The sequence below is a fragment of the Zonotrichia leucophrys genome, chromosome 7 (genome assembly GCF_028769735.1).
Source record: "Zonotrichia leucophrys gambelii isolate GWCS_2022_RI chromosome 7, RI_Zleu_2.0, whole genome shotgun sequence".
Lineage (NCBI taxonomy): Eukaryota > Metazoa > Chordata > Aves > Passeriformes > Passerellidae > Zonotrichia > Zonotrichia leucophrys.
The window spans coordinates 13,116,985-13,143,330 of NC_088177.1; the positions used below are offsets into that span (position 1 = coordinate 13,116,985).

Genomic DNA, 26,346 nt, shown 5'->3' on the forward strand with positions numbered 1-26,346 from the left:
AATTCACCAAATAAATCCCCTATTTCATGCCAGGGGCTTTTCCCAACCACATTCTTTTATCACATTGTCATTGCAACTATATTTAAAAGAAGCCAGTTGTTGGGCTAGAGCACATTTGACTCTTTTGTTGATTTTGTGTGATGCAGAACAGAATCCATCTCTCGCTTCCATAGCTAGCTGTCTCCTGTCCTTGGGGCTAATGGGAATAATTTTGTTTGTGCCAGTGAAGGAAGCAAATAGAACCCCTTGACACAGAACAAAGACTCTATCACGGGTAAGGAGGCCCAAATTTTCCTTTTTTTTTTTTTTTTAAACATTGCCCTGACATGTTTTGTCCATTTGCATTTGAAAGAATGCCTTGCTCCATAGTGTCCAGCAGTCAGTCCTGCAGAATGCCTCAGACACTGGAATTTCCACTGAGCTTTCCCGGAGGTTCACAAGTCACAGCCTGGGAAAGACGTGGATGAATTTGGGGTGTGGGATTGCAGTTGTATCAAACCACTTGTGCTTCATCTGTGTGGATTACCTGGATAATCCAAGTTGCTGTTTGCAGCCTTTGGGTGCTTTGCTGCAGTGTGCTGCCCAGCACCCTCCTAGACCTGCTAGGAACATCCAGGAACAGTTGTAAGAAATGTGGGAGGGCCATGAGTGTAATCCCACTTGGACTGGAAGCAGGATTTTATTTTCATTAAAACAAGATACTCTTTTCCTAATTGTACTCTTGTCCTGGTGTGTTAGAGCTTGGTGGCTCTGCACTAAGGTGTTAGGGTGGTTTCTAACCAGAGTTAACATTAATACACATGCATTTGTTTTAAATTATCCTGGCCTGCTGCCATGCTACTTCACAATGTTGACTTTTGTCATTTTTCTTTTGATGTGTTTTTCTGCCCATGTTTTTGGTTTCACATAACTACTTGCCTTCTCAGTAAACATTCCAGTTAATGGCTAATGTCCTGCTGAGAAGCACAAAATTCCTTATCACAGGTTCTTAGAAAAGCTCTAGGAGCTGAGAAAAACTTGTCTCAGTTGAGTTGTTAAAAGGGGAGTCATTGTTTCTCTTCTACTTAAAAAAAGAGAAAATATTTTTCTGATAAATTTTTGTGTAAAAGAACATCACATACCCATTCACTGGCCTTTTGTGCTCATTCAGAGATTTGGGAAATCCAAACAGACATTTGTAACTCAGTCTTTCTCTTTTTTTTCCCCCAAAAGTGAGCATTTCTCCTTGCCAGTTCTTAACCCAGGTGCAGTAGCTGATGTGAATTGCAGTGCATGGTGGCTTTGTGGCACTGGGGTGAAATACCTGAGGGCAGGTGGTGAGAAATGACTACCCAAGGTGTACCATTATGGAACCTCTCAGCTAAGCTCACATGTGTTACAATTTGGTTTAAACCAAGAAGAACAAAGAAAACTAAGTCTCTGAGTGTAAAAGGAGCAGAACTTTGAACGTTCTAAAAATACCCAAAAAAGTGATTAAAACCAAATGAGGTTAGATCTTGGTGCCAGAAAATAGCTATGTTTTATTTAATAGTAGAAGAGGCAATGAGAAAGAAAGAGGAAAGAAAGAAATAGAGAAAGAAGTGTGTATGGGGGGTGGGGGGAGAGTGACAGGGGTTAGGTAGGAGTGTATCACCCTTCTGAGGGTCCCAGTGATGCCTTGTTGCTCCCCTCCATCTGGTCTTGGTGGTGAGGGTCCCCTGCAGCCCTGAGAGGTACAGAATGCAGTGGGTGAATGTCAGTTTGGGGCAGGTGGGGATGCCCAGGTGCCTCCCTTGCAGGGGGCCAGCTGGACACTGTCCCTTGCAGGACTCTGGGTGTGTTGCAGCATGTGCAGGGTCTGGTGCAGGGTCTGGGGGGCTTTGATGGGCCATGACACCCCTCAGCTGTCCTGCAGCTTCTCCTGGGGGGAAGGGCTCCACAGCTGAGCTCTGCACAGCAGAGGATGGCATTGCTGCCTCCGAGCAGAGGCTTTGTCACCACGCACCCAAACCTCTCCTCCCTCCTGCCTTGGGTGCAGGGTGTGTGCCAGCCTGGCAGCTGATGGCCCCAGGGCTGTGCTCTCCACCCCCAAGCTGTGCTGACCTTGATCCATTCCTCTGGGAATGTATTCTTCATCCCCCAGCCCAGACCTGAGTCACTTTATCTTATCAACACGCACTCCAGGCCCCCATTCAGGGTTTTGGTGGTTTTCTCTCAGTTTTTACACAATTTGCTGTAATAGGCAAAGGTCCTTCATGAAGATGTTGAAGTCATAAACTATAACACTTCAGTCTCCAACAGCATGCAGGCAGCAAATCCAGGCAATGCCAGAAAAGCTGGGACAAGTCAGAGCTGTGTGGTTGCCTGCCTCAGTGCAGCTACAAGGGGAGGACTTTTCCTGCCTGTAACTGCAAATCTGAATGGTGTTTGTGAGAAGAGCTGCTGTCAAAGACCAGAGACTTCCTGCACTTATGCTTTGTAGTGTGGGCTGCTGACCCAGCCACTTGATTTAAGAGAAGCTCTCACTCCTTGTCAAGATACTGCTGCCTGTTTACAATTGTGGCTCTTGAAGAGCAGTGGTCACAGAATTAATCTCTTTAGGAGACAGAGAGAAATCAGGTTTCAAGTTGTGCCTTCTGCATACCAGAAGAAGTGGTTTCTGGGATAGTGCTAAATCTTCCACAGTGTCACTTTCTCTCACTTGCCATCAGCTGCAAGTAAAAACTTGTGATAAATGAAATGGCAACTAAATAATATTCATATCTTCATAGTAATTGTTGTTTATAAATAATATTGATATGGAAGCTCTTTGAACTGTAAACACTTGTCAGGTTTTGCCTTTGTTTGAGTAGCTGCAGGACTTTTATTTTGCTGAGATGAATTTTGGCACCAGTTCCACTGGACACCATTGTGGGTCACACATAGTGACTCCCCTGCCCTATGCTCCTCTCTGCATGAAAATCAGTAACTAAAATGTTTGATTTTAACATCAAGATGTATGACTTACTCCTGTTAGGCCTCCCTCAATTCTGCCTTTTGTCAAAATAATGTGAATAACAGAATTTCTGTACCTCTTGCATTTGGAAAGTTCAGAGGAGAGTTTTTATCTTGCACATTTGTTTTTAACTGGTTTTATTTTTGGCAAGAGGTGCTACCAGCATGCTGTGAAAGGGTTGCTGAGAGTTAAATTTTGCTTACCTTCTCATGTGTCAAGAGCTGTGAAATCAGCTGCATTTCATGAAGAAATCCACAGACCTTTTAGGAATCCACTGTAGACACCCCTGAGCAGGTGGTGGTCCAACATTGCAAGGAGGAGAGGACTCCTCTTGGTTTGGTGTTGGTTTCTGCTTTCTCCACCTTCTTTTTTAGTGCAGTGTGCTAGAGAACAGCAGAAAGGTTGAGAAAGTGCATCCGTCCTCCAGATTGTTATGAACAAGATATACAGCAGTGCATATAGAATAAGAAAACCAGTGAGTGTGAAAAATATTTAAAATTCAGATTTTTTCCACTGAGGTGCTCATCTATAAGGCATCAGGTGGGCACAGTACACAGAGTAAATAAATCCCTCTGTGTAAATGGACAGGAGTTGAACACAGCCCATGTGCATTGATCTGCAAAGGTGTTGGGATGTACTGGTCTGAAGGAGCATTTCCCCACACTGTCCTTCTACTCCAACAGTGAAAGAATCACAGTTAGCTGTACCCCAGCTCAGATCAGGGCACCTCTGTTTAAATGTTAGCAGTTGGAATGTAAATCTTGTGGCTATTTATACCCATCCAAGAGCTTGCACTTTAAATGTCATTACTTTAAGGTAAAGTTTTTGGAGGTTGTCAGAGAAAATTCTTGTAGTAACTTAAAACCAGAACACTCAGAATATGCTAAATACTGTCATAAGACAATTTTTTTTTTTTGCTTACCTTAGACAAGCATTGCAGGTGTTTCCAGTGAGAAGGTTTACATTGGGAGAATTTCCCTGAGTGTTCTTTCCCATCTGTAACTCTGCTTTACATGCCTTACTTTAGGCATTTCAGTATCTGTGGATGTGATGCAGCATTCCTGTGTTCTGTTCATGCTCGTTCTTTAGCACCCAGGGTTGGGTTTGTAAGCTAGACTTGGGTCACTTCACTTAACTCTTCTCTGATGCTATTTTTAATGTGAAGAAAAAGAAATTCAATTGTTTAAATGCTCCACTGGAAAGACAACACTGACTTGAAGTTTTCTGCAGTGCATTTTTCTTTTTCTGCTCTGCACTGCATGGTTTGTAGTGAAATACAGCATTTGGCCCCTTAATTCCAAAAGCAATGTTGCTTTCAGTAAAGGTTAATGCTATTTTGGCAGCAGTTGTTGGTGTGAGTTCTGACAGTCTGTGTTTGTAAGCTGGAGGATGAGGCAGTTTTACCACTTCTGGAGGTGATGCCTGTGGCCTTTTGAAAACTGATGTGTGGTGGTGGTTCCTTCTCAGTTTATATTCATAAAAGTTGTTGGAGTGTACATGCTGATGGAAGTGAGATATTACTGCTTGACAGAAGTACAGGATAAAAAAGGAACAAGAAGAAAGAAGGAAAGGACTGCAGGGAGACTTTCACTCTGCTGTGATCTGCAGCACACAACCAAGAATCTGCCAGGGAGAGGCTGAGGGATCTGAGGGAGCTCATCCTGCAGGAAATAAGGCTCAGGGGTGCTTTTCTTGCTCTCCACAGCTCCCTGGTGGGAGGCAGAGTTAGCTGAGGGTTGGTCTCAAGGGACAGGACCAGAAGAAATGGCCTCAAGCTGTGCCAGGTGAGGCTCAGGTTGGATATTGGGGAAATGTTTGGCCAGGCACTGGAACAGGGTGCCCAGGGAAGTGCTGGAGTGTCCCTGGAAGGTGTGTGGCAACTGGGAACAGAGGTGAGCAGGATGGTGCTGGACAGGGTTAGTGGTTGGACTTGATGATTTTACAGGGCTTGTCCAGCCTTAGTGATTATGGGATTCTTTTGGGTTTCATGTTTGTCTCTGCACTATAACCAGTTCCTGATACAACAATACATTTCTGTAGAGAAGTAAATTTTCTTCTGCTATAACCATGAGATTTAAAGCTAGTTTTATAAACCTGACCACCACCCAGCCCTGCCTACTGAGTATGAAGAGTTTTGGTTGTGTGAGTGGTTTGTGCAGTGCTGGCACAGCCCCGCTGCTCTGAGCCCAGCACAAGTGTGTGCTGGGGGCCAGAGGGGATTCAGCACAGCCCAGAAAAACAGTTCATACACTTGATATATAACATCAGTTCATGCAGGCCTCTCTGCAGAGCCTCGCTCAGCTCTCCTCACTCCTTGTCCTCCTCTAACCAGAACTTGACAAGACAAATGTCAGCTTGCATTTTCTGCACCATAGAAGGTCACCAGCTGTGGGAGGAAGCAGCAAAACATGAGCTCTGGAAATACTGAAGTCAGAAGTAAGGGAAAGGGTCTGGCTGAGGGATTATTTAGGAAGTAAGGGCTTGCCAGAGGAGTGATTTGGCCTATTTTAAAATGTCTATCATCACTTGAGCACTGATCATGTAATGTAAAATGGGATGTGCCTTGTCTTTGCAACGCTGTCTTGATTTCTCTTTCCAGATGTTTTTTCCATAGCATTACCTGTGTCTGTAGCAGTCAGAAAGGCATATTGGTCCTGGGAAGCAAAAATTTTCACTTGATATCTTTCCTCTGACACTTGGTTGTTGATTGTGTTCTCAGTCTTCTAAAAAATATGGCTTTATTCTGTGTAAAATGCACTTCATATTTTAGCACAGTATTTTTATTCACTTATTAAGGCCAGGTTTTTAATGATGGGTGAGTAAATTAATGAATATTGCCTCCTTTTTCATCATCACTAAAGATATGCAAAGAAATCATTTCTTTGGATGATAATCTTTGTTTTACCATTTTTATATTAAAAAAAGAAGCATGTTGCAAGTCCTGAAGTGTAGTTCAGTTACTGCAGTAGTGAAACAGTTGTGGTGTGGAGTTCCTAGCCTAAAAGGATGCTGAAGTGTATCCTGCCCACCACAGGCTGCAGGAAACACTGTCAGCAGCATCTGAATTCCCTGTTTCCCTAGGAGAACCTTGCAGCCTGCTGTAGCATGGGCTTTTTAATGAGGGCAACCATTCTGTGCTCCTCTGTTTGATCCAAGCACCAAAGGAAACTTGTCCTGCTGCTTGTGTCTGGCTTTTGCAGTTGGACTCCAGCTCCAGGTTGGACAGGGCTTGGAGCAGCCTGGGGTAGTGGAAGGTGTCCCTGCCCATGGCAGTGTTTAAACTAGATTGTGTTTAAGGTCCCTTCCAAGCCAGACCATTCTGAGATTCCAAGACTGAGTTATGCTATTTTCATTGTGCCTCAGTATTCCTCAGAGCAAGGCAGTGAAAATACTCTGCAGGAGATGCTGAGGTTTTCAAAAGTATTTTGTGTGACAGTTACAGAGACACTGAGAGCCAAAACTTTATGAAATGAGCACAATTTAAAAAAATTATCACAATCAGTATTTTACCCCTAGGCATTCTATATCCCAGACTTGATGCAGTGTAAATCCCAGTGCTCAGACAGGGATTTATGTTTGGAGTCTGTGAAGTATCTAAGGGGAGCAAGGACTGTATGCATTCTTTGTGTTTTCAGTTTTCATATTCAATTTTGTCCCTGCCCATGGCTATGGCAAGCCAGTGCACATGCCCTTTCTGTCAGCAGGGTGTTGCCATTGGGCCAGGGTTTGAAGGACAGGCTTTTCCTTGTGGTGGTGAGGTATGGAGGTCTTGCAGAGAATCCTTGTTGTGCTCTGGGAAGGATGCTCTTCTCCCTGCCAGGTGTCTTCTGCAGCTATCAGCTGCTGTTCCTGATGGATAATTTCTCAGTTTGGCTTTCTCCCATTGAATGGTCCTGTCCGTCTCTGGCATTAGAGTGCTGTAAAATGCATCACCAGACATGTCAGCAGGGGTACAAGTTATAGAATCTGCTCCTGTTTAAGGTCATTTTACTCAGGATTACACTGAGTGTCCCCTAAGCTGATCTCTGAAATTCTGGCAGGTGTCACAGCTTATCTACCATGGTCATGTGCTAGTCAGGAGGAAGGGTTGAAAGTCTGGTCCATTGTGATTAACTGCTGTTATGTCTGGCAGATGTTACTTGTTTCATTAAAAAGAAAGTGTTTTTTTGTTTTTTGTTTTGTTTTGTTTTTCCCTCCCTCTTAGGTGGAACGTATTGGGTATTCAAGGAGCCTTACTTAGCCTCTTTGTGGAGCCAATTTACTTCTCTAGCATCATCTTGGGGAGTTTATATCATGGGGATCATCTATCCAGAGCCGTTTACCAGAGGATAGCAGAGATAGAAGATCTACCACCTCTTTATACACTCAACAGACCTTTACTTAGTGGCAAGTATCTAATGGAGAAGGCCGTGCCGGTAACTAAGTCTGTTCCAGTAGCTTTGTGATTTTGTAGTTCTCAAAACCTTGCAAACTGTGTGCTGTGAGTAAACTGCTTGCTGCTTGCAATAGCGAAGTTGTGGTCAAAATATAATACAGACACCCAGTTAGAAATACCATAGCAAGGACCTTTAAAAGTTGGGAAGAGCTGGGGGTTGAAACTTGGGGTGAGTTTTCACACCATGCCTGTCTGGAGCATGCCCAGGGAGATGTGAGCAGAGTTGAGGGCTTAGGGAAATCTCCTTCCACCTGTGGAATAGTGTGTTAGCATTCACTGTCACTTCTCCTGCACTGCACATTTTTGTTGAGTGGTCCCTTCATCTCTCAGTATGCCAACGTGATTCACAATTCAGAATGGACAGAGATAACACCTCACCTGTCTTAATTTCAAAAATGGCTTGTTTCAGTAATGCTCTGAAAGCTTTAAAACTGAAATCTCGTCCTCCCTCTCACTCACTGTGTTTATTGCTTTGTTCTGTAGAGGTTAGCTTTTGGCATGTGTTTATTTTCCAGGGAAGAAAAAAGCAGCTCATAATTTTAAAGCATGTTTAAAGCTTGACATGAATTTTTAAAAAAAATTTAGGGAGGGAGTGGGGAAAAAAGCATTGTGAACAATGAGGATTTCTTTAGGTAAGAAAGATAATTTTTGGTAAGAATTCTCTGAACTAGGATGTATAAAAATGTTAAATAATGTATTTGTCCTTATATTAGCAAGTAAGTAACAGTTGCAACACTGTACCAAATATCTAAGAGTTTTATGGGCATAGTAGTTGGTGTATGGACTGTTTCTGCCTGATTTTGGGGAATTTTTATCAGTCCTTCAAGACAGCAGGTTTGTGGCAGGGTGAGAAGCATTTTTGTTATCCTTTTCACAGCATGTAACAGTACCTTGTCGTCTTGAAAATCATCTTTCTGCAATGGTGCTATCATCTATTTCCCATGAAAGAGAACCATCTGTTTAAACAGTTGAGCCAGGACTTGCTGTGCAGCAGAGAGAGTCTGGAAATGTTCTCAGCTGTGGAGTTTTCACAAAAATACACATCTCAAAAATGTACAGCAAGGTTCTTTAGGAGCTTGGGCAGAGAACTATGTTGATGTATTTTCTTTTACTGGTTCAGTCTGGAAAGGTGATTTTCTGACCTCTGCTGTTGGTTTCATCTGGGGCATTTGTGTAGCTCCCCATGTGCTCTTGGATTCACATATGTTTCAGTGTATTTTTACCTAGAAGAAGCATGGCAGAAATACCTGTCTGCAGTTCTGTGTTCTTTCTTGTATCACACACACACCCCTCTGAGATTTATTTCCACCAGGGGGATGAGCTAGAACAGAAATACCTGTGTTGCCCCACTGTCCTGCCTGTTTAGCTGAGAAAGTACTGTAAAAACAGATTTTCTTCCTCTAATAAAGCAAATTTCATGTCTGCTGGGTCACCTGCATTAAGTGAAAATTATTTTGAGATACTATTTGTACTGCTAAAAACTGTCTTTTTATAATCTTTGTTTGTTTATAAGAGACTTTTATGTGGCCCTTTTGGCAGCAGATTGAATCCTAGAATCATTAAGGTTGTAAAAGACCCCAAGATCATTGAATGCAACCATGAGCCCAGAAATGCCCTGTCCAGCACTAACACATCCCCATATATTCAGTTCCAGTGGGGAACAGGCATACCAGAGCAGATGTTTTTCACCTGAGGGATGCAGGAAATCTGTCTGTTCATAGAAAACTCCCTCCTGTGCTGACTCTTGGCAGCCTTGGTTGCAGGATTCAGCTTTTGAGGGCAGTTGAGCTCTCCCCTGAGAGGTGGCTTGAAGAGAAGACAGGTTTGAATCTTGTAAATTTGTAGAATAATCTGAAAAAAAATTTGATTTCTCAGTCAGAGTGAGGGTGGTTGGATAAATCAGCCAATATCAAGTTTCCCACCTGCAGGGTGACCTGCACAAACTCTTTTTGAGGGGGAGCCACTGTGGGAGGTGGGCATGGAGGACTTCACCTGGGCTGAAATCTGAGTCAGGTACTGAGATCTTTGTGTTTAGAAATCCCTAACACACCTTTCATTTGTTCATTCCTAGTCCCATTTTTTTTAAAAATGCTGTCAACTTTTTGCCTCCTTGAGTAAAGAGAACTGTGGAATGTGCCAAGGTTTGTGCAGAGGAATTTCCTTTCTGCTAATTTCCTCAATTAGATGTTCCTCAGTGCTCTGTGAGATCCAGGCCATAAGCAGTGGTCATGACACTCAGTTTTCTGTACCTCTCAGATATTCCTTCCTACATAAAGGAAGCTGAAGTGTCTTAGTCTGCTTTGTTGTTCCTTGCACAGAGATCCTTTCACATTTTTGTGATCATTTTTGTGCTAGTGAGACCAGGGCAGTAACTGAAATTCAGGGTAAAGCAGCAATACTATTCCCTGTACTGGCATATATTCTGTTCACTTCCCTGATCCTTCACTGATAATTCCTGACCTTCACTTTGATTGCTGTTGGTGACTGGCCTGACCTTTTGGTAGGGCTGAATATTAGAAACTAAAATCTCATTCCTGAATTCTAATATAGAGCTCCAAGTCCTGCACTCCTTGTCAAAGATTGCTTTGGGTTTTTTTCTTAATATGCGTTGCTTTATATTTATCTGTGAATAATTTTAATATCTCTTTTTATTGCCTAGACACCCAGTATGGCAGGTTTTTTCTGCTACTTTTTGCCGTTGCTCCTCTTATTTGCTGTTTAAAAATAATTTAGTATCATTAATGATCCTACCTCCATTTTTCCCCCCCACATATCCCAGGTCTGCCCTGAGCTGGAGGCTCTCCCAGCTGTGTTCACTCTTCCCAAAGAGATCATCTTTATCCAAGTTAGTGAATTTGTTTTTAAGGTAGACAAAAATAAATCCTTCAGCAGGACTTCTGGTGATTTTTTATTTGCCTGTTCCCTTGGTACCTTATCCTCCTGTTCACATTGGTGTTTTTCAGCTTCCTGTGTCCTTTTTCATGAAGCTTGTTTTAGCTCTCTCCTCAAAGAACTGTCAAACTTTATTATTTATATAAGCAGTGGCACCAAGAGCTGTGACCTTTGCTTTTGTTTATTATATCCCTTTGTAATAATACTCAACAATAAGTTCTGAGCAAGGTTCTCTAAATAGCTTTAGTTCTATGAGTTTTGAAAGAAGAGTAAAATATTTGATTTTCTATCCTAACTTTCTGTTTCTAATCTAAGCATATTGTGCTGTATTCATGTCTAGATTTTGATGGGGAAGATAGGACCCACCTAAAAGTTTATCAAATGCGTTGATTTTGAGATGACCTTTATTCGCTGCCCCTGCTACTTGTGATCCACCATCACAATGACATCTCTCCAGGGTTCTTGCATGCAAACAAGCAGCTGAATGGGTTGTTATTAATTAAATCTATTTGAAATTCTAAATCTGGGTTGGTTTTGGTGGTTTTTAAAAACATTTAATTAATTCATCAAAAACCAAGGAATAGAATCATATAATTGCAGTGGAAATGTAGTGCATGCTGGATGTTCAGCTTTCTCATCTTTATTTGATTTGTTTGTGGGACTGGTTGTGATACCACAAAGCGTTTTGGAGTACTTGATGACCTCTGTCTGATGCCCGTACTTGTTTAATAGTGTATGGAATGAAAGAAAAGGTAGTAGCACAGATGTGATTCAAGAAAAAAAAAGACAAAAAAATTGTCATGTGGCATCAATTTCTTAGCACTTTTGCCTCAGTACTTTTGGTGAAACCAACTTTTGTGCCAATTCTCATTTTTCAGCTTATATTTTAAGAAAATGGGGAATAGTAGTTATTTTCTGTTATTATTCAGTTAATTATTTCTCATCAGTCATAGTGACAAGATTGATCCAAACCAAGGCTAAAAATACAACAGCTTCAGTAGTTTATATTTCAGAGGGTTTCTTTGTTCATTAAATGAGGAATTGATGATAGGGAGCAAACTGCATTTTGCTGGGTCATTCTGACCTTGTCCACTCTCAGTGCTGGGCCAGAGGTGCCATGGGACTGAGCCAGGTGAGCCAGTCCTGCTCCCAGGTGTCCAGCTTAATTGGGTTGTGTTCCAGATAGCAGCCAGAAGTGCATCCTGCTGTGTTGCTCATGTTCAGTTTCCACAAATTCTTTAGATTTTATTAAGTGTAGGACCTGGCCTAACAGTGAAATAAGTTCTCAGTGGGAGCTGCCTTAAAGTAAAAGTGGGATTTATATTTACTAGAAAGAACAAATTGCCCTGGTGCTTTGTTCTCTCCTGGTGAGGTGACTGAGACATCTTAAACAGAGTTTTGCCACCCCTGCAATGTCTGAGGAGTTACACATGCATGGCAGCAGCTTCTGTGACCTTCATTTTGTATAGTCCATCTTTGTTTGGGGTGTTGTGGGGAATAAATCCTGCCCTGGGCAGGCGGCCAGACTCGATTTGCACTTGGGTTGGATTGTGGTGGCTTTGCTTCTTCATCCCTGCAGGTAGAGCCATAGTTGGAAGATGTTTACCTAATTTAACACCTGAGCAAAGTGATTTGAGTCCTGTTTGGAATCCTGTGGTTCCCTGTCTCTGGGCTCAGTGTGCAGCACTGGGCCTGTGGAGTGGGGAGTCAGCTGGAACACGGTGGATTTGTGCTGGAAGACCCAAATGTCTGCCAGCTCTGGCTTTGTGGAGGGTGCTGAGCATGGGGCTTGCTTGCAGTGGAATCACAGGATGGTTTGTGTTGGAAAGGACTGTAAAGCCCATCTCCTTCCACCCCCTGCCATGGGCAGGGACACCTTCCCCTATCCCAGGTTGCTCCAAGCCCCATCCAACCTGGCCATGAACATTTCCAGGGTTCATAGCTTCACATCCATTTGGGAGTGAGGTGAACCCCATGAACTCCTGCCACAGAGCTCTCCATGACCTCCCCTGCCAAGGAGGCTGCTTCTTCCAGCAGTGCACACTTGCCCTGCTGGGAGGGACAGAACTAGAGACCACTTTAGCCAGAATGAGAGTGAGATGTCACTCTGTCAGTGAGGGAGAAATCTGCAGGAGAAAACCCTCAAAATATAAGATCTGCTTCTAAGACTGTTCACCCTCCAACCCAAAACCAAAAGCCAAGCATTTGTATTTATTGTCATCATTAAACACCACTTTTCTTTCAGGTATCAGCAACGCAGAGGCCCGCCAGCCAGGGAAAGCCCCCAACTTCAGTGTGAACTGGACAGTGGGAGACTCAGGCCTGGAGGTCATTAATGCCACCACGGGCAAGGACGAGATGGGGCGCGCGTCGCGCCTCTGCAAGCACGCCTTCTACAGCCGCTGGATGCGCATCCACGCCAAGGTACGGCCCCGGGGCACCCTGACACTGCTCAGGGCTGAGGGGAACACCTGCGTGGGCTTTGGGAACTCAGAAAAGTGCTGTGCTTCTGGCCTTCCTCAGCCTGTTACTAGCTGAGCCTCCTGCCAGAGCCACACAATCATTACAGCTGGAAAAGACCCTTAAGATGGTCAAGTTCACCCATCAACACACCACTACCATGTTCATGTTCAACCATGCCCTCTAACACCACATCCACATCAAATGTTATTGGAACACTTCCAGGGATGGCGAACCCACTGCTTCCTTGGGCACCCTGTTGCTTCACAACACTTTCAGTTAATGTTTTTTTTCCTTGTATCTAATTCTCTAATATCTAATGAGTTCCCTAATATCTCAGCCTGTTTTAAGCTGAGTCTTGTGTTTTCCCTAATATCTAATGTATTCCCTAGTATTTAATTCCCTAGTGTCTAATGAATTCCCTAATATCTCATTCCTTAATATCTAATAAATTCCCTAGTATCTCTGTTTTAAGCTGAGCCACAGAATCACTAAGGCTGGGAAGGGCCCTTAAAGTGGTCAAGTCCAGCCATCAATGCAGCACCACCACCATGTTCACGTTAAACCATGCCCTCCAGCACCACATCACCAGGGATGGAGAGCCCACTGCTTCCCTGGGCAGCCTGTTCCAATGCTTTACAACCCTTTCAGTGAATTTTTTCCCCTAATATCTAATGAAATCCCTAATATCTAATTCTGTAATATCTAATGAGTTCTCTAATATCTCAGCCTGTTTTAAGCTGAGCCTCGTGTTTTCCCTAATATCTAATTCCCCAATATCTAATGAATTCCCTAATACCTGATTCCCCAATATCTAATGAATTCCCTAGTATCTCAGCTTGTTTTAAGCTGAGCCACAGAATGATTAAGGCTGGAAAAGACCCTTAAGATGGTCAAGTCCAGCCATCAACACAGCACCACCACCATTTTCACGTTACACCATGTCCTCTAGCACCACATCCACATGTTGTTTGGACATTTCCAGGGATGGTGAGCCCTCTACTTCCCTGGGCAGCCTGTTCCAATGCTTTACAACCCTTCCAGCGATTTTTTTTTCCCTAATATCTTATCTAAACCTCTGGTGCAACTTGAGGCCAGGTAGCTGCTGCCTCATGCAGTAACAGAGAAGAACAATGTGTTTGTTAACTTAGTTTTTAATGTGATGCTGTCTGGTCCAAAATGCATATTCCTTGGTTTATTGCTGAGTAGGCGAAGGATGCTGTTTCCTTTGAGCTTGCATTTGCATTTTAATTTATTTGGAAGGATAATCTCATTTTCACTACTGAAGTTTCACTCTTTACTCTCAGGAAGAAAACTTCCAGTAATTATGCCTGTGGCTTTTTGGCCTCAGGGTTTTGTTTGATGGATCTTTACCTTGTTTTCATATTAGCTGTTTAAATACTCAGTCACTCTGGTGCTGTTTGGCCTAATGGGGTCTTGTCTCTCTCCTTGTCTTGTCTCTGACCCCACAGCTTTCCTCCAGCTTGCGCTCCAAGGTCCTCAAGCCCAACCTGTACCACGACACCAAGCAAGGAGCCACGGAGTACCAAACTGCTAAAGAGTGTTTGTTTAAAGCATTCCTGAAGGCAGGACTGGGAGCCTGGGTGGAGAAGCCCATAGAACAGGATCAGTTTTCTCTCACAGTCTGATTGACAAACTGCACATCACTGAGGAAGGGGAGTTGTTCTGGAGATTCCTGGTGTCCAGCGTTGCTTTCTGGCATCTCCACAGCCGTCAAAACATCCCTCTGCTCTTTGGAGTTGGGTTTCTTTGGGTTTTCTTTGAAACTTCACAGTAGCTGTTTCTGTTTTGCCTAAGTATTGAAACTCAATGATGATGCAACACATAATTGTATATTTTGTTATAGGAAAGTAATTTCTGGTGTATTTCTAGAAATACTTTTACTGTAGAAAACTTGCAGTAAGGCTGTCCTTACTGTATACAATGACTCATTTTTTCTGGGTTAAAATAATTTCTTTTATAATTCAATGTCATCAAGTGCATGAAGAAATTAATAGTTTCTCTAGGTTTTACACCACACTTTTAGGAAGTAGCTTAATTTTTAAAAAAGAAGATAGGTGACAAAGCTGATTCTACTCCTCTGTTAACTTGTTTTTCAACTGCAGATATTTTTAGTACATAGACCACAGAGGCGGAATGGAGTCTGGACAGCTAGTTTTTTTTCCCAATTCCTTGCTCTTTAAAACCAGCTGCTGAAAATTTCATGTCTTTGATGTATGTATTTATTAGTCTGTGAGCCAGTTTTTAACATGCAGCTTTTTATTCTGTTTTTAAAAATACATTTACCTCCCATTTATACCCATTGTGAAGTCTTCATTTTTTTTACCATTGTAAACTGGAAACATCAAAATAATTATTTGTAAGTTAAAAAGTTTAGTCTATCACATGCAGAAGCCTGTTTAGAAGTAGATGATTTGTGTCTCCCAGGAACTCATCTGAATACAATCTTAACTGTAACAGCAATGTAACAGCTTTAAAGAAATCTGCTCATTTTAAGGGCACCAAGCCTGAGTTGCCAAAACCAGTGACTACTTGTTGGGTATTAATTGCTCTCCTCTAGAAACTCTTGTAACAGAGAAACCAATTCTTAAAACTTATTTCCTGTGAGTTATATCTGCTTTCAGCCAAATTGTTGTGTCTGAGATTCCCTTTTGCCTTTGGGCTTTACATGTGTGATGGGCATCATGAAGCTAATTAGGTAGGTTGCCCTCAAACGTGTGTTCATCTGTTCTGACTGTTCCTTTAACAAGTGTTTTTCCTGGAGGTGTGGACACTTGTGCTTTATGTAAAAATGTAAGATGGAAGCGAGATACTGAGGTTTGATGAACTGCCCCTGGGGCCAGCAAGTCCTTGGGGTGCTGAAGACTTTAGCCAGAAGTGGGTTTACACCAATCATGAATCCAAAGGCATTTCTGCTTGAGTAGGAGCCTGTTCTCAGCTTTCAGGACCTGAAAATCACTTGTGCATGAGTTGGAGTCTCTAGGTTCATGTCCTGGGAGGAAGACACTGAGGTGCAGACAGTGCATTGGGGTGCTGCTGTGGAAAAGCAAGCATTCCTCTGGGAAGACAAGAGAGGCTGTGACCCAGGGCTCCCTCAGGGAATTGGTGTTTCTGGAGGTTATTGCCTTTTCCAGATGCTGGGGAGGAAGCTGCAATAGAAGGGCTGGATTAATTCACCTTTGTGATGGCTTCAGTCACCTCATTGAGCTTCTCATTAAAGCTGAGAGCACTCCTGTGGCCTCTGCAGGCCAGCAAGGCCCTTGGAGACATCATCCAATCCAGGTGCAGACTGACCTCTTCCAAAACAAAGGAATTCAGTTACATGTGGTCAGATTCTGCAAGATCTGGGGCACCAATCTTGGGATTGACCTTGTCTTGGTCACCCTGCAGAAGTTCTGTTTGGGGCTGTAACTGGGTGTGTGAACGTGTTTCTTTTTCTGAGGAAAAGGTGGTCAAACTGTGTGTGTTTCCTTGGAGTCATTGCTGCTCTCAGGTGAAATACACATTTTTAAGGGACTCATTCAGAAGTTGGCATCTCTCTGATTTTTTTCGAGGACTAGGAAAGTAGTAGCTCAAACTATTTTTTTTATTAAGTCAGAAATATGAACAAAATATTTAAATAGTATTATAGACCTAGATTTTTAGCTGTTGGAATGAACTATTAACATTAAACTATAATGGAAATATATTCCATGCCAGAATCTTTTGACAAAGGAGTTGTGCCAGGTTATTTGTGAGGAAAAGTTCTCTTGTTGGTAATTCTGGGATTTTAAAAAGAAGCTGTCCAGGGTAGTCTGTCTTGTAGGAGTCAATAAAAACTGCTTGGCTTCCTTCAATCCCTTGTTCCTTCTTGTGCAGCTCACAGTGGAAGGAAGTAGGGAGAGCTCCCTGGAAATCAGTGTTACTGGGCAAGGAAGGATGGCCATGTAGGTAATCTCAAGTGGCTGCAATAAAGATCAGACACCTCAGCCTCTGGCAGCTGCCAGGTTTTGTAGGAAACCAGCTTTTGGAGACTGAGGCTCTGGAAAGCCTGGGCTGGGTAGGTGGGAGCTGGCCTGCACAGGGAGGTTGTACTGCTGCTCTGGGAGCTGCTTCTATTCTTTTACTTTTTATTTTTTTCCCTTATATTTGATTGAATATTTATATAATTATTTTGATTGAATATTTGCATAATTGAGTATTTGTCTCAGGATCTTCAAAGGACTTAGAGTAACAACTTTAATGTTGATGAATACTTGAAATTGAATTTAAGGTGTTTTTTTCTCCAGATGGCAGTCTGGCTTGTAGTAAAGTTTTATAGGTTAGGTAAATAGATAATTTTAAATATAGATGTTTAAAAAAAATTATATGTATATGTTCTGCAGGATCATTGTAAGAAAATCTGGGCCTAAAGGTTAACACTTGAAATCTTGCTTATGGCTGTACTCAGGACTGGTGATAACTGTAGATTATTTACTGATTGTGTGAGTGTTGTTGTGTAGGAGCTTGTTAGCAGTGGGGGTGTCCAGCTGGCTCTGCCCCTGCAGCACCTGGAGATGGGAACAGGGGCTCTGCTGCCTTAGGGATGCACAGCAGTGAGGTTTCTGTACAGCTGGCAATTTCCATTTTCTCCTTGTCTTGGAGAAATCTTTTCATGGCTGGTCACTGCACAGGCAGCTCTGGAGAGGAAGATTTTTGTGTGCAGTTCCTCTAAATGTAAGAGAACTAGCAGCTGAAAGGCTCAGGGTCAGGGAACTGGGATTGCTTTTCATCAGTGCAGCTCTGGAGATGGGCTGGGAGAGCTGCAATGTCTGTGCAGGCACACAGTTTGTGGTGATTGGGGCTGGCCCAGCCTCATCCCCAGCGGGCACAGCTGTGCAGGACAGGTGAATGCTGTTGAAGGGAACGAGCCATGGAGTGCCCAGGGGCACTGACCAACCACCAAAGGGAACAGAGGGCACACAGGGGCAGGGCAGCAACAGCAGGGGATAAAAGGCTGGGCTGAAGGACAAGAAGGGCACATGCCTGGAGCCTGCTGAAGAGGTGTGGTGTTTTTCTGTATGGGCAGGTGCCTGAAGCCTTCAGAAGGGGTAAGGAGTTACTCTGAAGCTTTCTGATATTGTGTGGTGATACTCTGTGTGTGGTGGCTGTCTCACTGTGACATTGCAGTGGCATGTGCTGAGACAGGGCTGTTCACCAAAAGAGAATCTCAGGGGAGGCCTTGGAGCTCCTTCCAGAGGGGCTCTAGGAGAGCTGGAGAGCACCTGGAGTGCCAGGGTAACAGGCATGGCTACAAACTAATGGACATTAGATTTTGGCTGGATATTGGGAAGAATTTTTTCCCTGGGAGGGTGGGGAGGCCCTGGCACAGGGTGCCCAGAGAAGCTGCCCCATCCCTGGAAGTGTTCAAGGTCAGATTGGATGGGGCTTGGAGCAGCCTGGGACAGTGAGAGATGTGTCTATCCATGGCAGGGGGCTGGAACTGGATGAGCTGTAAGGTTCTTGCAAACCATTCCATGATTTTGTGATGCCCAAGAGTGCATGTAGCCAAGGAACACCCCAGAACTCCCTGTGCTCTCAGTGATATGTGCTCAAGTGAAAGCTGTTGGTTCTGAGTGTTTGGGAGCATGAGGCAGAGCCTGTGTCAGGGAGTAGTGCTGCCTTTGGAAACCAAGCTCTGGTTTTAGAAGAATTACTAGCTAGGAATTGAGAATGTGTTCTAAGAACTGCTTAGTCATGGTCACCACATAAGTAAAATGTTGAGGTTTTTAGATATCAGTAGTTTTCAAAATAGTTTTATGTCCATTCCTTAAATTATTGTTTGGAAGGCTCATGCTTGCAGAGAAGCTGCACTTTGAATTCTTTCCAATTTCATCATCATTAACTGTCCACTGTGAAAATTATCCCAAAGTTTACTGAAAAGGAAGGAGAGCTGCAATTCAGGTAGAGAGTCAGAACCAAAATCTGTCATGTTATTTACAACCTAAGACTCCACAGAAATAAAATGTATAAAATATAACTATTCTGTCTCAGAATCACTGCCTGGGTTTTGTTGGGTTTCTTTGTCCATTTTTTAATTTGTTTTCTATTACTAAGTGTTTTCAGTTGAGCTTCAATGTTTCCACCTGGACTTTGTGTGCTCCTGTTGGCAGAGGAGGTTGTGTTTATCCTGGGGCTGGAGCTAGCAGAGGCACAGAGGTTTCTGTGTGTCCATCTGAGGCTCGTTGGGCCTGCTGTTCTTCCTTTGTGCAAACAGCTGGAGGATTTGCAGCAATTTTGGGTTGATTCCCTGTAGGAGAAGTTGTGTGGGTCTCTGGGCAGGCAGGCTTGGTGTTTGGAGCTGCAGGATGGGGGGTTCATCCCTAGGCAGGTGTTTGTCCCTAAAATGGGATGGACTCTGGCAGTTTTCCCTCCTCAGTGCATCCACTGGCATCGTGTGCTCGAGCCCACACAGGGCTTCCCATAAAACTGCTTTTCCTGGGAATAATGCAAAGCAATCATCAGGGGCTGCAGGAACTGAGCTGGGGCTGGAGTTCTGGAGCTGGCCGGGCTGTGGGGCCCAGGGAGGGCCCACATTCCTTGTTGGATCATGTCCATGTTCTGTGTTTTTCTGCACCTTTCAGCCAAAGGCCTCTCCCACTAGAATGGGTAATTAATTGCACCCACAGCGTCTGTGTTTGCAGCAATGAGTTTTGTGGGTAGCTGTGCTTTGTTTTCTTCAGTCATTCCAGAAGAGAGGAATTGAGAAATCTGCTGTGTTTGCAGCCACCTCAGCAGATAGAGCAGTTTAAGTAATACCTGTTCTCTGGAGGGGAAGCTCCACAGTTGGTGTCACTGCCGTGTTTTTATGTTTGTAATATCTTCATCACTATCATACCAGTATCATTTCTGTTGCAGTTTGGCTGAGATGTCCTCAACAGGTTTAAGATGCAATGTGTGTGTATGTGAATATGTATTTATACATCCCTGTGTATAATATTGCTGTATATTATTTGCATTGAGCAGTTACTCTTCCCTGTGTGACAGTGCAAACACATCAGCTTTACCTGCCTGGTGTAAGGTTATTAAAGAACACTTTCAGATACTGTCCTTGACACTTTCTCCATTCATAACCCCAAATTTGAAGAGGAGACCTTGTTATACCTCTGGTTTGTCACTTTCCTTCCAGCATTTCTGTCCTCCCAGTGTCACTGCTGAAGCACAACCCCTTGGTCGATTATTTTAAGCAATGACTGTTTTGCATACTACCTTGCTTTGTTTAAGTAATGTTTGTACAGAGATTTCAAAATATAAAGAGCTATATAATTGCTAAGTTTCATTATTATTTTTTTCATGTCAGTGTTGCTAGTGACAGCAAAGCTATGAGTGAAATGTCACAAGGTACTGGGCATGCCCTAAAGGTGGTGGTTTTGGTTATGTCCTGAAGAGCTGCTAGGAGCATGGGAGAGGGGAGGGCAAGTGACAGGTCTGTGACTCCAGTGGGGACACATGGCCTGTGGCAGGGTCTGAGAAGGGCTGTGCCACCTCTGGTGTGTTTCAAAAGTGGCATTTTGCACTCAAATCCCAAATGGGATCCCCAAAACCTGTAGGTGCTCACCAGGGTTATCACCCCAGCTCGTGTCTGCTGTTGGGTTTGGACCCTGAGCTGGTGAGCCCTGTGGGTGCCAGCACTGCCACTGCCCAAGGAGGGGACACAGCTTGGGACACTGCTCCTCAGTGCTGGGACAGCAGGAGCCCCAACACCTGGTGGTCACCTTCAGCAGCACCTCTCAGCAGAGCAGGAAGCTCTGCTCCAAACGTGCTACCCTTGGATCCTGCTCAGGAACGCCTCTGGAGAATCCTGCTCTCAGTTTTCAGTCAGGAATGCCAGCTCAGATCCAGGGCTGCAGCACTGCCTGAGGAGGGGCAGGGAGCCATGGACACATGGCCCCTCTGGATCTGTCACCCTGGAAGCAGGGGCACCAACTTACCTTGCATAGAACAAATACATCTTAAAAAAGAGTCAAATCCAAGAGAGTTCTGCTCCTCAGCCTGCTGCTTGTGGGGCTATCATGGAGAGAAGCCTTCAGCCATCATCTAGCTTATCAGATCAGTTCCTGATTGGGAGCAGGGGTAAGATGGGAGATCCTTGCATGGGTGATGCACCTGTTTAGTAAAGGCCCCTTGTAATCTCCCATGATCCTTGTGGGTCCTTTCAACTTGGAATATTCTGGGATTCTGTGACCTTTCCTAGGAACAACAGCAAGGAATGTCCTAAAGGAAACTCTGTCAGCATCAAAGTGGTTTCTGGCTTGATGGGGTTAGGCTGGACTTGGTGACTTCAGAGGCCTTTTCCAACCTGACTGCACCTGTGGTGCTGTCACTGAGCACTTGCACAGCCACAGTTTGGAGGATGATGGATGAGGCCACCACATGGAGAGGCAGCAGTGCCAAGAGCAGCTCCTGGCTGAGGGATGTTCCCCCAGGCTGTGGCACAGCCAGGTGACAAAGCCCACCAGGGTTAATGGCACCAGTTCAGCTGTTGGTGCTTGGTGCAGGGCAGTGATCTCCAGGGGCAGCACAGGGAGGGCGCAGGAGCTCTTCCCCTGCAGGTCAAGTTGTGATTATTCTGTTTTGCTTGGAAATCTGTCATTTGTAGCAGATGGGAAGATTATGGGAGAGCTGAGTGGTGAATTATTGGAAGCACTATTGGAAGCCTGTGGGTACCGAGGTAAGTTTAAATGGAGTTTTTTGTCACTCTCATGGACAAGTTGGGCTCTGAATTTCAGTTCAAGGCTTTGGAAATGGCCAGAATGTCTGCAGTTTGCCCTGCCACAGTGGTAACGCAGAGGTGGGACCTGCTGGTGCTGCTGCTGATTCAGCTCTTCCCACTGAGAGATCAGCCCAGACACGAGCACTTCAGCTGCTGAAAATGCCAATTATCTCCTTCCCAGAGCCTGTGCTGAACTGAAACCAGGAGATTTGCACACTCTGAGAGGACAGCAGAGGGCGAGATGTGTGGCTGCACAGGCGCCTCTCAATTCACTGAGGCCTCTGCTCGCACGGCCCCACAGCACTGAGCCTTCCTAGGCCACAGCAGGAAAATAAAAGGATATTCATCCCCCTCTCTTCAGTGCATCAGGTGCATGGCTGGAAATAGTGAAACCTCCCGTGAGCCACAGAGGGGTGAGCCTCAAGAGACATTGTCCTCCTTGGATGGCTGTGCAGGCTGCCAGGCTGCTTTTTAAGGGACATGTGCTTTTTCCATGGATGTTTCAAGCACTGCAGTGGGAATCTTCTGGCAGCTGTCACTTGTGGATGTTTGTACCACACAACAACAAAAGATGAACCATCCAAAAAGGTGGGGTTCAGCAGCAGCCCTGTGTGGTAGCAGGGGCTGGCTTCTACAGCCCTGGGACAGGGAGAGCCCTTGGATCATTGGACAGGACTGTGGCAGGACAAATGTTTGTATTACACACCAGACCCTGATGAGAGGGGCTAATTTGAGTTTTATTTATGCCTCAACATGTTAAGAATCTATTTTGTAACACGGGATGGAAAATTACTCTAGGGGTTATGCTGAAAGCCCTGACATGTGCCACGTGTTAAGGAGACAGAAAATAGAGGGGAGCCCTGTACCAGGGAGGTTTCACCTGACAAAGCTTCCACAATTTTCCCTTCTCTCTTTCCTATTCCCTCTTCTGCAGAGACATTTTGCAATGGTAAATTCTCAGATAGAGAGAATTCTCAGGTTCTCAGATACAATACTGCCACATTTGTGCTTTATTTTCACCTGAGGAATATAAAAAATAATCCTCCCTGACTGCTCTTACAGCAGGACAGGACACCTGATGGAAAGATAATGATGATCTTATCAGCCTCTGTTCCTTCAGCATCCCAACAAAGCCACCCACTCTCCTGCAGGTGCAGAGTGAGAAACAGAAGGCCCTGATGCTGTGCAAGTGCTGCTCAGCAACAGCAAAGCATTGCTCTCTTGTCAACGCTGCTTTGGGCTCAAATCTGCAAAAGCAGCTCCTGTGAACAAATATAAACTCTGCCAGCCAAACCCAGTGCAGCCTGTGTGTTCCAGTTCCTCTTGGTGAGGATCTTGTCCTTCAATCTGGGTGTAAATCTAGAATTGCAGCATTTTAAGAGCAGAAATCCAGCATTTCTCCTTGCTAGATTTCACTTGGTTGGCGATTTCTGGAGTGCACTGATCCCTCAGGATCTCTCTGTAATGAACTCTGGATCCCCATGGGAATTAATTGTTCCTTCTAATCTGTTATCACTGGGTCAACTCTGAGCCACATTCAGGCTGCCAGCTGAATTTTACCTCAATCTGCTGCAGCTGCTTTGAGTCTGTTTGTGACAGTCCCAGCTAACAGCTGGGAAGCTGAAATTATCCATCAAGGTAAGGATCCAGAGATTTTCCTGAATAACCTATGGAATAATAACACAGTGGTGCTCTTTTGATGGATCCTGCCAACTTAGGAGGCTAAAGTTATTTTCCTCACTGATAAAGGTGAATCCTGCTGGGCACAAATAGTCCTGGCATTGCACAGATGTGGTCCAAACCCACAAGAAGTTGCCATTCTCAGAGCCAGATTTGGATAAACGGCTTCCACTGTTCCTGTTGGTGTCATTCTCTGCAGCTGGGAGGATGGAAGAAAACAGCACCTTCCCTCCTAAAGCCTTTAAATATCTCCCCACCACCCTTGGCCTTCTCCTTGGGACTTTGTTGGTATGCACAGAAAAATTACAGCCAATAATAATAATAACCCCAAGCCTCTATTGGTTGTTCAAGTTTACTGGTAATGTCTCATCCTGAGCCCCAAGGAGGTAGAAAAATTCTCTAAAAGGAGAGTTTGGCCAACAGATTGGGCCCTTTGCTCCCCAAAAAGGCCAGTTTGTTTTCTTTCTTTTTTTTTTTTGTTTGGTGTTTGTTTGTTTGTTTTTTAAATTTCATTGAGATTGTTATTAATTACCCAAATGTCCATGTGTTGACAAGTGTACACCTGTGTAAAATCTCTGCAGTGCTTGGAAGCTCTTCAAGCCAACTTTTTCTAGGATAGCTACTGGTGGCAGGTAGAATTGCATTTAAAAATTCAGTTTTTACAGTTTAACAGTGTACCTGCTGCTTTGCAGGAAGGATTCTCTTCTGCCTGTGGCTGGATGTGATTTAATTTATCAATTAAAACCAAAATTAAGGGCTTCAGCTGGTGCTGGGAGCATGCTCAGGAAAGGCAGTTCTGATTTTACTTACATGGAGTTTCTTGTAAGACTGCCCAGGACACTTGTTGTAGTATTATGGCTTCAGTTTGAAAGGAATATTATGAATATTTATTTTCTGTTGTCTGTTTCACAAACATGTTCCCCAGAGCCTCTGTACCATTCTTTGGTACAGAGATCTGTGCAGGTTTTAATTTGAAAAAGGGATTGTTCAATTGTTTCAACGGTGATTTCCCTACTATTGAAGTGATTATTTGGGTAAAATCTTGGGGTTTATTTATTATTTTTCCCTTCTACCTCTTCTCAGTTCAGCTTTCTGGTCACTTTCAAAGGGAGTGATTATTTTGGTAATTCACTTTCACCAACATAAAGGGAGAGAGAATGTTACAGTGACCCGTGTGTGCCTCTCATTTTTAAATTATTGGCTTTTGCCTCCACCGTGTGGCAGCTCTTCAGAACTGCTTTTGCACAGAAGTAGAAAAAAGGACAAAGATGAGTTTACTAAATGGGTTAATTCAGGCTTCTAAATATTGCTTCAATGAAGTCATTCTTAAAATTCTCAAACATTCTTAAAATCTCACCAGTGGTCGCTCATCTCCATTTTGAGATGGGTGCATTGACCAAATGATATTTCAGCAGAATATACCATAAATTTTTTTTTTGTATAAACATAATTATCTATTTTCTGGCAGTCTGTGTGCATGTGTAAAAATACAAAACTTGCATAAATTTCTTTTAATTCACAGATGAGCCTTAAAAAAGTGCTGCTTAACTGTGTTTAGGAACACTAGGCTGATCAGCTAGTCCAGAAAAAAATTGGATTTGGGAGCTGGTTTATTGCATTTCAGACTGCAGGTGAGAAGGCTCAGGATTAAACATCTTAGAATAAAAGCTTTGTAAAATGCTTTTTGCCTTTATTAAGGAATGCTTTGACTCAGATATGTTGTAATGTCCATGAGCTGCTCTTCTACCAACAAAGTGATGTTTTGAATTTTTCACTCTAAATTCTGTTGTTCTCCATGTCGGCAGATATCTTGGTTTCTCAAGTTTGTCAGCCTTGTAAGTGGAAATAAATTAATAAATAAATTTATTCAGCTTCAATAAAGAATTTATTGCTGCTGTATTCAGGTGCAGCTAAAGTGACCCCAAAATTCTGATCTCTACAGATGAATTGTGAGGTTTTGTTCATTCCAGTTCTTTGCCTGAAGCTGGAGTCTCTTTTCCTTAGGAGCAGCAGGAAAGTGAGAAATTGTCCTGAGCAGCCTTTGTTTCATGGTTTCAATTGTTTATTGCGTCAGGTTTTGGTATAGTTTACTGCAGAAATCTGTCAATCAACATATTCATTGCAAGGATGAAATAATGTTTGAGTATGAAAAACTGAGAACTTTTCAATATTTGTTTTTCTTTTCTGTTGTGTATCTCAGCCATGTAATTTTTAGGTGCTGGTGAGTGTTATAGTGTTAAATACTGTAACACTTAAATAGTGTTAACACTTAAATGGTGTTGTTCTTTTGCCAAAACTCCTGTATGGTTGGCTTGAAAGAATTTGAATTACAAAGTTGTCTGTAATGACAAAAAAACCCACTGTAAAATCAAATTTTAAAGCTGCTTAGATCTTTCAATACATTAATAACATATATTATTAATTCAACTAGATTAATTTTTGTCTCCTGCTCAAAAATAGTTATCAATCCAGACTGCAACAAAAGTCAGCCATTGCAAGAGCATCTTTCTAAAAATTAATCTTGTTCATGAACATGGGCAAAATGAAGAATTTAAAATGTACTTTTAATTATGTTGTTATGGAGACAGCTAGCCTAATAGACACACAATGAGTAACTGGAAAATGGGTGTTTTAGTGCAGTGGGTGACAGTTTTCACTCTCCCTTCAGCTAGTGATGGTCAAATTTAGATGTTTCTGATCATCTTCCTAGCTGAGCCTTGAAATATTTGGGTTTTTTCCCCAGATCTAAGCAGAGTTCCCACTGGGAAAAGTCCTGAAGGTAGAAAATAATAAATTATCCCAAGCTGGAAGGGATCCATAAGGACCACATCTCCCAGCTCCTGTCACCACAGTTATGGCACTGGTACCTGTTTTAACTCACTCCTATTTTTACTGTGGTGGTGGTGGCATTCTGAGCCCTAGGAAAAAAAATCCAAATTTATTTAGGAGAACTAAAGCTGTAGTGGCAAAACAAATTGTGATGCAGGAGCAGCTGTGTAGATGCATTTATTTCTAGGAGGCTTTTGTGGCATCTGGCCCTGGATGGGCATTTAATGAACATTGATAAATGATTTTTGTGTGTGAGAGAGTCAGGGAATCATTGGTCCAGGCAAAAATGAAGGAAAAGGAACAACAGTTCTTTATTTAGGATAT

General features: G+C 43.4%; 1 protein-coding gene across 2 annotated transcripts in view; it reads left to right on the forward strand.

Moving 5' to 3' along the window:
* Positions 1 to 20,069, forward strand: part of ADARB1 (adenosine deaminase RNA specific B1) — a 64,856-nt gene extending 44,787 nt beyond the window's left edge. For both annotated transcript variants that reach the window (XM_064719136.1, XM_064719137.1), the window contains exons 9-11: positions 7,179 to 7,360; positions 12,547 to 12,725; positions 14,234 to 20,069. In XM_064719136.1, coding sequence (XP_064575206.1) covers positions 7,179 to 7,360; positions 12,547 to 12,725; positions 14,234 to 14,410 — 538 coding nt within the window. In that variant the 3' untranslated portion in view covers positions 14,411 to 20,069. The remainder of the gene's footprint in view (positions 1 to 7,178; positions 7,361 to 12,546; positions 12,726 to 14,233) is intronic.
* Positions 20,070 to 26,346: the final 6,277 nt, after the last annotated feature.